Source organism: Muntiacus reevesi, chromosome 11 (assembly GCF_963930625.1).
Source record: "Muntiacus reevesi chromosome 11, mMunRee1.1, whole genome shotgun sequence".
NCBI lineage: Eukaryota > Metazoa > Chordata > Mammalia > Artiodactyla > Cervidae > Muntiacus > Muntiacus reevesi.
Window position 1 is genome coordinate 32,056,536 of NC_089259.1, and position 15,114 is coordinate 32,071,649.

Below are 15,114 nucleotides of genomic sequence, written 5' to 3' on the forward strand. Positions count from 1 at the left end.
GCCCCTGGTGGACATTTCAGGCAGGAAAGAGAAGCCCTTTTGGAGGACCACTTGTTAAGTCTAGGGAAATTATGGTAGTAGTTGTGGTGCATGGGCTTAGCTGCTCTGATGCATGTGTGATCTACCCACACCAGGAATCAAACTTGTGTCTCCTGCACTGGCAGATGGGTTCTTTACCTCTGAGCCATCAGGGAAGCCCAGAAAAATCTGTTTTTTGGGTTTTTTTTTTTTAAGCCTGGTGGAGGGCTGCACTACATTAAAAGCAGATAATTATAATGAAACTCAATAAAATGGATGTAATGAGTAAGGTCTGCATATACAATTTTTAACTGCTCTCTTTGGCATGAGGAAGGAGCACATAGATCATCTGTTAAAAATCCGTGCCCCCAGTCAAATTCCCCAATTAGTCTACTACTCCAGTTAAGACCAAGGGACTTGGTGAGACTCTTCTTGAAGCTTCCTTTGCTCCGTTCAGGAATTGAGGAAGGTCCTGTGTGTGCATGTGTGCGCCCTGGATGCCTGGGGGGCTGGGGGGTGACTGAAACAGGACCCCTCTGTTTGCTTACTTTCGTTACTCCTTCCCCACCCTGTCCTCCTCTTAGTGTTTGTTTCCAAATGAAATCATCTCCACTTCGCCTGGACTTCATCAACCCCGAGGATTCAAAAGAAATGCAAGCGGCCCCGCCTCCTTATGAATATGCAGCAGCGAGGGGCTGGGAGGAAGCACTAGAGGAAAGTCCTGCAAGAAATTCAACCTCTGTCGGCCTTTAACGGCTCCGGCCGCCCCCAGCCTCCACCACGCCCTGCACGGCCGGCGAACAATAGCGCAGCCCGGAGCCCCGGAGGCGTGCTCGCCCCGGCAGAGGAGCCCCTGGATGTTGGTCGCTTCGGAAACGTGGAGTCTGAAGAGCCCTTCGGAGCCCGTCTGAACTCGGTCGGGAAGGTAGCAGCCGGACCGGTTCACCGTCTCCCGCCCAGGCAGCCGAAGGTCTCCCCTTTGTCGTGCAAATGACGGGGACGCAGGTGTCCTCGCGGCGGCGCCCGCCGGGGCCGAGCTCCCCTTCTGTTTCCCCGTGACCTCCTTCCCACCCGACCTCGGCGCGGGGTGGGCGATCCCGCCGGAGACCCCGCTGAGGCGGAGGGATGCTGAGAAAGGTAAGCGGGTTTCTGCACCGGCGGTCCCTCTGCCCTCACTCTTGGAAAGGGGACCGCCAAGCAGCAGGTGGTTGAAATCCCGCGTCCTTGCCCACTCTCTGAAGCGAGGCTGAGAGTAGGCGAAGGAGCGGCGTGAGAGCGCGGCGGCAGCACTGGCCGAGTCGGAGGTTTGAGAAGTTGCCGCGGCCACAGCAGGTGCAGCGCAAGCGCGGAACGGTGCCTGGGAGGCTTGAGCACCACCCGCAGCCTGCGTTGCCATGGCATCGGGGGCGGGGCCCGGTCGCGGCGTGCGTCGCCGTGGCAGCGGGGGCGGGGTTGAGCCGCGGCGTGCTCGGGTTGCCAGACGACGGAGGAACACGGGGAGGGGTTCGCGGCATCTCAGAAGCTGCTCAGAGGACCAGCCACGAAGTCTTGGTGTTTCTTTGACGCTTGGCTCTGGGGTAACTGCAGTCTATTGACAGCGCTGTTAGGTAATCAGGCTTCTAGGCTACCGCCTACTCGATGCTTTAATACTCTGTTTTTGAAAATACTTGGATTGTGGTCAGAAGGAAGACGCGAAAAAGACGATATCCTTTCTAAAGCAACAACCAAAAGAAGTATTTTTGTTTCTTCGTTTACGTGGATATCCCTTAATTATTATCACTTAAAAAAACTAAACCGAGAACCTGGTTTGGATTCATGAAAACGAATGGACCTTTGGCCTTTTGGGCATATTAATAAAAATCTTTGCAAAAGTAAAGCACATACAATATTAAAATTCAGACAGCTGCATCTTAAAATGTTTTAGAGAGACACGACTCTTTAGAATGTGAGAGAATTAACTTCATTTCTCCACCACCCCTGTTCCCCTCCCCCCCCCCAGGGTACTTTCTCTTTAAAAAAAAAAAAAGATTTATTTATTTATTTTATGTTTTGACTGCCCTGGGGCTTTTTTGCGGCAAACGAGGTTTCTCTAGTTGCTGCGAGTGGGGCTACTCTCTAGTAGTGGTGCACAGGCTTCTCATTGCCGTGGCTTCTCTTGCACAGCAGAGGCTCTAGGCACCCGTACTTTAGTAGTTGTGGCTCCTGGGCTCTAGAGCACGGGCTTAGTAGTTGTGACCCACTGACTTAGTTGCTCCAAGGTATGTGGGATCTTCCTGGACCAGGAATTAAGCCCATGTCCCTTGAATTGCAGGATGGATTCTTCACCACTGGACCAGCAGTAAAGCCCCTCATTGGGTTTTTTCTTACATGTAAATGTGCTAAATAATTTTGGCTTGTTGTTTAAAAGATTGTTTTAGCTATACACTACAGAAAAAGATTGGCAAAGAATTTGAATAACCTTTTCCGAGCAGTGACTGACAGCTACAGTAGGACTTGCACCTACTCTCTTTTCCTTTTATCCTCCTATAGCTAAGAGGGATTTTTCTTTGGTTTTTTTCATCTGTTTCTCCAGATTTAAATTGTTTGCCAAAGACATGGATCTGCTACCAGTACTTAAGATGTATTCTACACACTAGGCTCTTTCTTCCTCTGCCTCCATTTTAAACTTATCTATGTGTTATTTAGTTATTCGTGTATTCATTCATCAGACATGGGTTGGGGCTCTAATCCATGCTGTGTACCTTGCTGGACTTGAGAGAAAAGGAGTGAGTGGTGAGAGGGACAAAGTTGAATTAGAAAAGCTCACCATTTCGGGAGCGGTGAAGGTTGGTAAGTGATCCGAATCCACTATGATACTTTCTCACTTAGGAATCCACTCAGAATGGCCTCTGTTACTGACAGGAGGCGGTGCCCTGACCATGCTTGCCCTCTCGAGGCAAAGGTACCCATTGAGAATATGAAGAAGGTGATGCTCAGAAAAGTACAGTGATTTTCCCTAGGACTTACAGTCAGTAAGTGGTTAAGTCAGGATCTAAATTCAAACATGGTTGCTATGACATCCTGCTTCTGAAGCATTAAACCATTTGACCCAATGTCCCTACAAACCAAATTATCCTTGAAGTTTGTGAATTTCCACCAAAAAAAAAAAAAAAAGAAACCTATGTAATTTTCTTTTTGGTTGAACTGTTTCTAAAGCAAGGTATTTCAAAAATCAGATTTCAATTTCATTTTTGAAGAAGGTATGGTTTTCCTACTGGACTGTTGCTATCATCAATAATCTTTTTTTCTTAGGGGTTCCTAAGGGGTTAGTAAGAAAATTAAGATCTGGTTATTAAAATCAGGTTTTTTAAAGATATTGGAGGTACTTGTGTATTAAAGGGTTCTATATAGTACAAACTGTTACAGAATTAGACTTCTTTAAAGCAAAATGTATACTTAGTTATCATTCATGTTTTTATTATCTTTCCTGATTTTAAATCTTTTCAATCAGATTTGCTAGTCTTTCCTGGCATTGTCTTTAGATGGGTGATAATTGGAAATTGCCTTATGAAAAGTTGTCCTAGAAAGTTCAGGTACCTGGCTTGACCTGCAGTTAGATTTGGCTACCTACACCCCATCACAGCCCTGAAAACCACTGTAAAATATTTTTTTAAGTGTTTTTACAGTTAAAATACTATTTTCCTGAACAGATTGCAGAAACCAGATCTTTTGTGTCTTTAGAATCCTCCTCTTAATACCAAGTGCAACACTCTTCATAATTATTAACTGGCAGGAGAAACAAAAATAAACTTTATCAGGTCAATGAGATATAGAGTAGAAATAATCCTTTAAAATATGTATATTCAGAGTCATAGAAATTCTACTTTTTTTTCATGCCACCACACTCTAAAATTCTAGGCAGTACCTACTTTGCAGATAGAAATTTTTATTCAAATTAAGTAACTATAGATGAGGGCAAAAGGTAAGAAAAGAATTAACAAGAGTTATGGTGACTAGTATATAAGTTATTTTCCAGTGTATTATCTTAATTGAACCTTACAACAACCATGCAAGTGTCGAGGAGAAAAACTTTTTCTTCCATCCTTCTGGGTTCTTTGTCTAATCTAATAATTAAATTGACATAAGAAGGATTATAGGAGAAAACAAATTTAGTTATATATGTAGAGGAGCCCCAAAGATGTGAGACCCAAGGACAAGTCTGGGAGCTGAGGCTTCTGTAACATCCTGAGCTGAGGAATGGGATGGGGGCCTGAGGCTTCCATGGGCAAGGGATCATTCCCAGGACAATGAGAAAACAGATGTTTGGTAAGTTTGGTAGTTGCTTTGCTGTACAGATCAGTCATTCAGATAAATGTTCTCTCTGTAATAACCCTCTCTCTGAGTCAGGCCTTAGTCTAAATTCCTGTAGGAAGCTGCATGCATGCTAAGTTGCTTCACTCATGTCTGACTTTTTGAGACCCTATGGACTGTAGCGTGCCAGGCTCCTCTGTCTATGGGGTTCTCCAGGCAATAATACTGGAGTGGGTAGCCATTTCCTTCTCCAGAGTATCTTTATCAACTCAAGGACTGAACCCAGGTCTCTTAGGTCTCCTGTGTTGGCAGGTGGGTTGTTTACCACTGAACCACCATATGCATTCACACTGTTGTGTGACCATCACCAACGTCCATCCACAGGACTCCCTGTGACATTGTTTGTCGTCATCTGCAAGAGGATCTGTGGATTCTTTACCACTAGCGCCAGATGAGGGGGAGGTCAAAAGCCCCTCCTGAGTCTTTTGGGGCCTTATTGTTTCAGCACAAAACAATCCATGTGCCGAAGTAGCACGTTTGGGGAGAGTTGTCCTAAACCCCTTCACAGGAATTTGCATCACCATTTTTTAATAGATAAGAAAACAGAAACTCAAAGAAGTTGAGTGACTTGGTCAGAGTCACCCAGAAAGGGAGAGTCACATCTTCTGATGAGGTCAAGTGATTCTGTGTGATGTCCTTGCAAAGCAGACACACCTGTGAGCTTTGGGGACCAAGCCTGAGCCTCTTGACAGACCCAGTTAGGCTGTGTGCAAAATCCTTTGTCTCCCCGTCACCACCCCCAGGCTCCACCTCTGTCTGGGAAGAAGGGGAGGGAAACTTCTTTTAAAAGACAAAAAAGAAACAGAAAGAAGGAAGGAGGAGATGGAGCCAGGCTCAGTGGAGCAAAAGAAAGTAAGAGTTAGAAAAAGAGTGAAATGAAGTCTGAAAGAAGGAGCCAGTGTTTAGAACTGGTAGCGAGGAGACCCAGAGAGAGGTGTGTTGGTCCACTGGGCTTCTGTAATGGAGTATCCTGGACTGGCTGGCTTAGACCACGTGTCACAGCTCTGGCGGCTGGCAGTCAGCAAGGCTGGTTTTTGCCGAGAACTCTCCCTTAGGCTGAACGGTGCTGCCTCTTGTCTGCACTCTGAGTGTTTGTCTCTGTTCTATTCTCTTCTCCTTATAACACCTGTCATATTGGCTTAGGGCCCACCCATTTGGGCTTCCCAGGTGGCTCCGTGGGTAAACAATCCTCCTGCCAATGCAGGAGACTCAGGTTCGATCCCTAAGTCAAGAAGATCCCCTGGAGAAGGAAATGGCAACCCATTCCAGTGTTTGTGCATGGAGAATTCCATGGACAGAGTGAGCCTGACAGGTTACAGTCCCTGGGGTTGCAAAGAGTTGGACACGACTCAAGTGACTTAGCACACCACCCATCTGACCTTATTTTACCCTAATTGCCTCTTTGAAGGTCCCATCTCCAAATACAGTCACATTCAGAGGTCCTGGGGTTTAGGACTTCAACAATATGAATTTTAAGGGAGCTCATTTTATCCCATAATAGAGACTAAGGAAAGTGAACTTGGTCTATGACTCTGAAGACCAGACCTATTTCAATTACTGTATGCTTCCCATTAGTTTTCTCTCCTGGCACCAATCAATGTTTGGGTGAGTTGCGGCAATTTTTCACATCAGTATATTCCACTGGAAAGAAAGATTCAGAACTGAGTTCCTCTGTGTTTAGCCTGCTTCGTAGTTTATTTTTACTCTCACCTCTGCAGGGCCAGCTTCCTTGTCATGTTTTGACAGGGCAGATGAAGCTGATCATCACCCCGCGTTTCCTGCTAGGTCAGATGTGGCTGCCTTTTTTGAGCTGTGGACTGATTTGAGTCACATACACTGCCTGTGGAGCATGATAAATCCTATACACACGAAGTCACAGTGCTGAAAGGACAGGGAAGTGTAGGTTTTACAACCCTCAGAGCCATGAAGATAAAAGCCAGGGCAGCTTTCCATCTGCATGGCATTTTCCATGCTTATTTCTAACAAGATATGCTTGGTGTTGTGTTTTAGGCTCTGGGAAGGTGGCCAGAAGAATCTGAAGGTTTTCTCTGAGGCACTGAACAACTTACAAGGTTATAACTGGAATGCTTGCAAAGGCTCAAATTATTAAAATGCTGTGGTCATAGAATATCCAGGTCCAGAGGGAAGCCTGCAATGCTGTGGCCAGTGCTGGCCCATGGGTGGACCCCACAGGACCTGCCTCAGGGGGGCAGGAATCCAGGCAAGGTTTCAAGATGGCCCAAGAAAGTTCCAGAATTTCCTGCAACAGAAATTTCAATATTCACCAGTTGTCAGGCTCTCAAAGAACTTTTGTCTGTCTCCTTGATGTCCTTCCTATTCTGCCTTCAGAAAAGGTAGAGTGTGGCTGTCCACTTTTTTGCCTAGAATAGCTGGTCATTTGCTAAAAGTCTTAGTATTAATAGCTCATTTCTTTGCTCTTTTTGGTAAATTGAATGGGAACCCTGTCTGTTGTGAGGAATCTGTTGCTGTCACAGTCCCAGGAAAGCTGCCCCAGACTCTCCTAAGTTGTGTGATGTTATTTGTGTCTTTGGGGCTTCCCAGGTGGCTCAAATGGTAAAGAATCTGCCAGCAATGCAGGATACCCAAGTTCCATCCCTGGGTTGGGAAGATCCCCTGGAGGAGGTCACGGCAACCCACTCCAGTATTCTTGCCTGGAGAATCCTACGGACAGAGGAGCCGGGCTATAGTCCATGGGGTCGCAAAGAGTCGGACACTTTTATGTCTTTATGGCACTGTCCTGAGTCATGATTTTTGATGGCCGTTGTATTTACTTCCAATTGTGAGACCGCGGACTCTGATCTGAAATGTCCATACCAGAGAATGTATTTCCAGGAATACCAGCAGCTTTCCAGATGAGCTCTTTGGATGGGATCCAGCAGCTTCCATGATGGGTGGATTCAGAAACAGGCTTGTGTGGACCAGCTATTGTTAACCCAGCCAAAAGAGAAGGCCTCCTTCTCAGAGCAAAGTGTACTTCATTAGTGAGGGGCTGGATGCCAGCGCCTGGAGTCGGAAAAGTCAGCCTTGGAAGCTAGTGCAAGTCCCTGAAGGGCAGAACTGTGTGTTTCCCCTTCTGATTCAGGCCAGACGTTTCTCCTTGGTCACTTGTGAAAATTGACTGGCACAGGTCCAGAAGGTGGGTTGGTCTATTCAACGGCTGCTTCTAGAACACTTTTAATTAAACCCCCCCTGAGAGGCACTCCCCTCAAGTTAGGAGGAAAGATGCCAACACAGATGCATGAAGAACGAAGAGAAACTACTGTTCGTGGCTGACTGTGACTCCCCAGGTTTTGGCCTGGTGAAGTACCCCCTCATTCCTTCAGTTACTGGAGAAGGTCATGACCTTGAAGGGGCCTGGAAGTTCCCAGGCTTTCATTGAGTATTCATGAGTGACTCACAGTCTTTTTAGGCTGCAGGACATGAGAAGACATGTCATGGGCTTCCTCCTCAAGCAGCTGATACTCTAGTTCAGGCTAAACAGATGTGAAAAATAAGAAAGTACAATCAGAGGCCCTGTCGTGCACCCAAGCATAAGAGCGCGTGTGCTCAGTTGCTTTAGTCGTGTCCAGCTCTTGGTGACCCCATGAACTGTAGCCCGCCAGGCTCCTCTCTCCATGGGATTCTTCAGGCAAGAATACTGGAGTGGGTTGCCATTTCCTCCTCCAGGGGATCTTCCTGACCCAGGGATTGAACCTGAGTCTCTTAGGTCCCTTGTATTGGCAGGTGGATTCTTTCCTTCTGAGCCACCTGGGAAGCCAGCAATAACCGCTGCTCAAGGGGTTCTCGGCAGGGTAACTGCATCCAGCATGGCTTCCCAGATGGGAATCCCCTTCAAGTACCCATCACCCCAGTCTCCTAATCTGTTCCTTTCTTGCTTTTCCACTGAGGATGCTCACTGGACATGTTTACACCAAAGTGGATCTGGTCACAGCATTTGAAGCCTTTATGCTTCTGGGACTCCATCAGGATTTGAAGGAAAAACAGGAGGGACAGGGCCAAAGGAGCAGAAGAGGGAGTCATTTCTGCTCTCTCCTCACTGCTAGAGTTCACAAATCCTTGGAAAGCCGTTAAAAAGACTGCCTGAGTGTTCATTTCAAGGGCAGAAGGATATGTAGGCAACATAAGAACAGTAGGCTGTGTGGATGGCCGCAGCAGGGCAGAGAGGAGAAAAGGCCTCGTCCAAACCCGAGGTGGGGACAAGATAGGGCACTGGCAATTGACTCTTACCGGAGATGGAGGGAAAGAAAACCACGTGTTGCTGGGAGGCCAGCTCTGGGATACAGGTGTGTCCCCTGGGGTTATGGCCCCGGAAACCCGTACTCCCCACGACTGAACTCCTCACTCCTCACCCACAGGGGCCCAGAACCCCTGTGTGATGGTCAGCAGAGATCTGCAGCTGGAGGGTCCTGGGCAGGGAAAGCCGAGTCTCTGATTCCATTGTTGCTGACACTTCAAGTTTGTGCAGTCAATTCTGTTGTAGGGAGTTAGGTTGTTTTATTGCTTTTCATTGCACTGGGTCTTTGTTGCTGCATGGGGTTTGGCTTTTCTCTAGTTGCAATGAGTGGGGGCTACTCTTCATTGAGGTACACGGGCTTCTCACTGTGGTAGCGTCTCTTGCTGTGGAGCAGGGGCTCTGGGCACTCAGGCTTCACTAGTGAGGATGTGCGGGCTCTGGAGCGCAGGCTCAGAAGTTGTGGCACACAGCTTGCTGACTCCGTGGCATGGGGAATCTTCCCAGATCACGGATCGAACCCATGTCCCCTGCATTGCCAAATGGATTCTTCATACACTGTGCCAAACTGCTTCCTCTGCTTGTGCTAGGTATTTGGGGCTGGCCCAGGATCTGTTCTGTTATCCTATTTGTAAAGAAAATGTATTCTGAACCTGAAGCAGATGAAATGTATTTTTGAGCAGCAAGCCTTTGTGATGTGAAGATCAGGGCAGCTGAGAATTTTATTTGGAGAGCCAAGGCATAGCGGAACGAGCATTAGAGGAAGGTGGGGAGACCTGGGTGAACATGTCATCTCTAACACAAATTAACATATTTTAGCAAGCCAAGTTCCCAGAGATCTTTTTTTATCTGTTAAGAGGAGGGACTTGATTAGATGATTTCTGAAGTTCATTGTGTTCTGGAATTCTGCTCTTTCTAAAAGGCAGCCTAAAATGGAATGTGTCACCTCTAAGAACCCCAAATGCTTGTCAAGTACCCATCAGTGAGTCTCCTGGTGGCCCCATGAGACCGTCATAATCAGTAATAGTCTTATCCCCCTGAATCCACACATAACCCTGAGAAAGTATCACTAGGACAGGTGTAGAGGTGAGAATTCGTTTTCCTTAACTTATTCTTTTGGTTCATGCCTTGTAAGAATAAAATTGTCTCTGGATGCGCTTGGCTTCCATGTCTTGGCTGTCAGATCTCAGCCTTGAGAAACCATCAGGCCATGGAGACTGTTTCTGTGGTTATTACGTTCCATCTAAAGGAAAGCATCTTGGGATGTTTCCCCAGCTCAAGTGCCTGGCAGTTCCTTTGATTGGAAACATGGAAGGGTCTCCTTGTCCACTGAATTACAGCAGACACAAAGGGAAGCACAATTTTCATCATTTTACACTGAGTAGGAAATTTTGAAAAGTTTTGGTGTTTTAAATTTATACTTTAAATGAACAAGAGGACTGAACTAAATGGAAGCTAATTGAATCTGCCTAGTGAATATTGATCTCTCAGTTTATGGAATTTATCATCTTGGAGTCTTGTTTATCAGGTTTCTTTGTAATGGCTGTGTCTCTATCTAGGTAGTAAACATGGTGTTTTAGAAAATTTTTTTCCTTTTCTAATTGTATATTTATTGATTTTGAAAGGAAAAAGAGAAATCCACACAAACACTTTTCGAAAGCTTCCAATCAAGCAAATCTTAGGGAAAATGCATATTTTGATCTGTAGTTAAGTAAGAATATTTTGGTTTATGAGCTGAGTGTACCCATAGCGTCAGCATGAGATGTATATACAGTTTTCTCCTTGATTTCTGCCCCAGATCCAAGCAGTGGACTTTTCTTTCTTTTCCCTGTATCAAGGAAGAGGAACTCTAACTCAATACTTTGCTTAAATAACTAATTCCATCTCACCAGTGTTACAACCAGATGGGAGAAATTAACAAAACTTCTGACTGTGTTGGTTACAATTTTAAGAAGTGTGTTGGGATACACTTAATTCTTAGTATAAAAAAAATATCTTTTTTTTTAAATAAAGAAAGGGAAATGACATGAATGAGCACTGACTATGAACCAGACTTTTACTATAGAAAGTACACGGCACTTGGGGTTGTTGTCATTTTTCTGTTGGGGTTATTAAGGTTGAAGCACAGAGAAGTTCCGTCACCTATCAGAGGGCTCACTGACCAAATGGCAGAGCTAGTGTCCAACCTCACGGGGGAAGAAAGGAAATTTTTTTCCTGTCTAGATCTTGAATATGTATGTAACTTGAAAACAAGAAATCACACTGCCTCTGAGATACACACACTTTTTGTGGGATAAAAGACAACTGGAATGTTGTGAAAATCAGCAGTTCCCCTGATTATGGGAATATATTCTTCAGAGTAAAGTTGAAACACTTCTAACATTAAATATTGTATTAATCACTATTAGCTCTGGGAATCTGCCCAAACAAATCATTCTTCCAACACTGTTTGTCTTCAGCCATCTCAGGTAATCAGCCACTGAAAGAGGCATTTTTCCCCCTGAAAGACATGATTTGACCAGTAATAATTTGGTTATGCAATTAAATGTTGACCAATTGGGAGGTGAAACCCTGAATTTGGGAAGTTTGATATTTTGATGAGCTAAAGTATAAACAGTTTTCTTGCCCACAATAAATAATATCTGTACAAATTTTAATTTCAAACTGGCCAATCTTTAAAGCTACACTGCAAGCCATACATTAAGATATGAATATAACAAGCAAAAAAATTAAAATGCCATCAACACTGAGAATCTGTTTAAAAAGAAAAGAAAAAGAAGGGCAAATTCCTTTAGACAATGACCTAAGACTCTTTTTTTCTGTTAAAAAATGAGAGAAGTGAAAGAATTTTCAAAAACTGTTAATGAATGATGGAGTTTCTTGTAAAAACTATACTTTTTAGTGGAACTCTAAAGTTGGAAGCTTAGGAGTCAATAGCCTCTTTTATATTAAAAATCTGGTGTTCCTGATAGTTTAATTGCTAATTTAACATAAAGATATATTCAAATAGTTTACTAAAGAGTATATTTGTAATAAACTGATTGTTTAAACATGGATTATCATAGTGGGAACGATGGAGTTTTTAGGAAAGCAAGAAGAAACTATTGAAAAAATTTGAAAGTGTATTAATTTAAAATTTTTGTTTTAATTTTTAAATATGAGTTTTATATAGTTTATTTACATGCTACAAAGTTAGAGGATATGAAACAGCATTTACTGAAGGTAGTCTCCTCTCTCCTGCAGCCTTTCACCCCACTAACCTTTCCGGGGCACCCAGCTGCACCCCTGGGAATGGCTGGTATTGCCAGTTTTTCCATATGCTTCAGAAAAAGTCTGCACCTATATAGGGAAGTATGCTTTCTTCTATTCCCCTCTATTTTTACACAGGTGATGAGATGGTATACATAGTATTCTGGATCTTTTATTTTTACTCAATTATATATTTCAGAGATGATATTAATATATTATACTTGATACATTATGATGTATTTGATATATGATGATATATTAATGATGTATTTCATATCAGTACATAAGAACACTCTTTCATTCTTTTATTTTTATTGTGGTAAAATATACATAGCATGAAATTTTCCATTTTCAAGTGTACAATCCTGTGGCATTACATACATGCACCTTGTTATGCTACCATCACCACCATTTATCCCTAGAACTTTTCATCATTCCAGTTGAAGCTCCATCCCCATTAAATACTAACTCCCTCTCCCCCTGGCCTTTGGTTAAGCCCCTTCTACTTTTCGTCTCTAACAGTTTGACTATTCCAGCTATCTGAAAATAAGTTGTTATTGTTGTTTAGTTGCTAAGTCGTGTCCAACTGTTTGCAATCCCATGGACTGTAGCCCACCAGGTTCCTCTGTCTTTGGGATTTCCCAGACAAGAATACAGGAGTGTGATGTCATTTCATTTTCAGGGGATCTTCCCAACCCAGGGATCAAAGCTCGTTTCCTGCTTGGCAGTGTATTCTTTACCACTAAGCCACCTGGGAAGCCCTCTGAAAGTAAGCAGATCATACAAATGGTGTTCTTTTGTGTCTGGCTTATTTCACTTAGCATAATATCCTTAAGATTTATCCATGTTGTAGCATATATCAGAATGTCATTTCATTTTAATGGCTGAGTAATATTCCATTGTATGTATATACTGCATTGGTTTTATCTATTCATCTGTCGATGGACTTTTGTGTTGGTTCCACCTTTTTAATTCTTTTTAATGACTGTTTAGCGTTCTGTTCTATGGCTGTAGCATACTGTATAAACCAGCTCTCCAGTGATGAAGTCAGGTTATTTCTGTATTTCAGTGAATAATTGCGAACTTAGATCATTTGACACCTGCATTAGGCTATCCAGTAAACAAACTTCTTGACATGGATTTGCTAAAATGAAATGTTACAGGCATCATAAAGTTTCAGCTGTTGCCAACTTGTCCTCTGTGAATGTAGTCCCCACTTGCACCCAGCCCAGAGACCACCTGCTTCCCGCCCCCTCACTAAAATGGCATCACCAAACTCCTCATCTCCACTCACCTCGTGGTGGAGAATGCTATCTTGGTACAGTTGTGATGAACTTTTCTCATGTCTGGAATAAATGCTGAGTGTTTTGGGGCCATTGCATTTTCTTTCACTGGGGCCATCTTCATTTCCTTTGTTCATGTCTCAGTTGGGCTGTTGAGTTTTTCCTCCCACTTCTCTATATTGGCTGTTGTTGAAAATTTGCATTGGTTTGGCATCCTTTCCACAGCCTGTGGGAGGCTTTTGGAACTGCTGTGAACAGGAACTTTGTCTAAGAACAGTGAGACCTGCTCTTCAACAGTGACTGAATGCTGGCTCTGTGACAACAGTTTTATCAAGGGGACAGACTTTAGGAGGCGGGAGCTGTAGGAGGCTTTATGGAAGAGTTTACATGCAAAAGGAAGTATATCTATTCTCACAGTGTGCTTTAATGTTGTTTAGGACTTACTCATCTTTCAAAAGGTGGGTGTGCTAACACTAGATGATGTATAACTCAGGATGTACTAAAAAATAGCTGGAAAATATCAGGCTTTCACTCTTGAGAGTGCAAGGAGATCAAACCAGTCAGTCCTAAAGGAAATCAACCCTGAATATGTTGGTGATGGACAGGGAAGTCTGGCGTGCTGCAGTCCATGGGGCCGCAAAGAGTCAGATGCAACTGAGTGATTGAACTGAACTGAACTGATTCACTGGAAGGATTGATGCTGAAGCTGAAGCTCCAATACTTTGGCCACCTGATCCAAAGAACTGACTCATTGGAAACGACCCTGATGCTGGGAAAGACTGAGAGCAGAGGAAGGGGACGACAGAGGATGAGAGGGTTGGATGGCATCACTGACCCCAATGGACATGAATCTGAGCAAACTCTGGAAGATAGTGAAGGGCAGGGAAGCCTGGTGTGCTACAGTCAATGGGGTTGCAAAGAGTCAGATACAACTGGGTGACTGAACAGCAACAAAAAGTAGGCCTTCACACTTGCGCACAGACCAGGGAAAGGTGTTGACAGGGGTGATTACAGGTATGATGAGGCCTGAAAAGAATGCAATTGGGGGGAAGCAGTTTCAGAAAAAGAAAGCAAAGTGACCTGTGACCGGATTGCCAGCACCCCTTGCAGGCCTGGGGAGGGCCCTACAGCCCCAGATTCCATGGCCTCTTGGCACCTGGGACTCTGGAGTGCAGGCTGCACTGGCCGGGTCTCGGGGTCACAACCACATTGACCCCAGGGTCCCAGGAGCACATCCAGGGAGTCAGGTGACAGCTAGAGGTCTCAGCGCAAGTCCTGAAATTCCTCCAACAGCATCAGCATGGCCGAGAGTAAGATGGCTCCTTTAATTACAGGCATGTCCGTCAGACCTCTGCCCCATGTGATGTCCCAGCACACATCACCATGTGCTCCAGGCACCCAACCTCATGCCGCCCACAAAGAAGCCTGAAGTCAGTAGTGACCCTGACATCGAAGACCCAGTGCGTCATCTACACCTGTAATCTCCAAAGTGGGAGTGAGAGTACTCCTCTTGGGTGGGCAGAAAGTGTCAGAATGTGTGTACACACACAGGTACACATAAATGCACATATATCTATGTCCATAGATGTGCATATGTACGTATGTCGGAGTGTTGTTGTTTAGCCGCTAAGTCCTGTCTGACTTTTTGTGGCCCCCTGGACATCAGCACACCAGGCTTCCCTGTCCTTCACTATCTCTGGAGTTTGCTCAAACTCATGTCCATTGAATCAGTGATGTTATCTAACCCTTTCATCCTCTGTTTCCCCCCTTCTCCTCCTACCTTTAATCTTTTCCAGCATCAGGGTCAGTTCCAGTGAACTGGCGCTTTGCATCAGGTGGCCCAAGTGTTGGAGCTTCAGCTCCAGCTTCAGCATCAGTCCTTCCAATGAATAATCAGGGATGATTTCCTTTAGGATTGACTGGCTTGATCTCCTTACTGTCCAAGGGACTCTCAGAATGTAT

The 15,114-nt window shown here is 44.6% G+C and overlaps 1 protein-coding gene across 1 annotated transcript in view; it reads left to right on the forward strand.

Moving 5' to 3' along the window:
* The first annotated feature begins 869 nt into the window (after nucleotides 1-869).
* Nucleotides 870-15,114, forward strand: part of SPATA13 (spermatogenesis associated 13) — a 223,889-nt gene continuing 209,644 nt past the window's right edge. Inside the window, exon 1 of the mRNA XM_065901963.1 lies at nucleotides 870-1,155. Coding sequence (XP_065758035.1) covers nucleotides 1,144-1,155 — 12 coding nt within the window. The 5' untranslated portion in view covers nucleotides 870-1,143. The remainder of the gene's footprint in view (nucleotides 1,156-15,114) is intronic.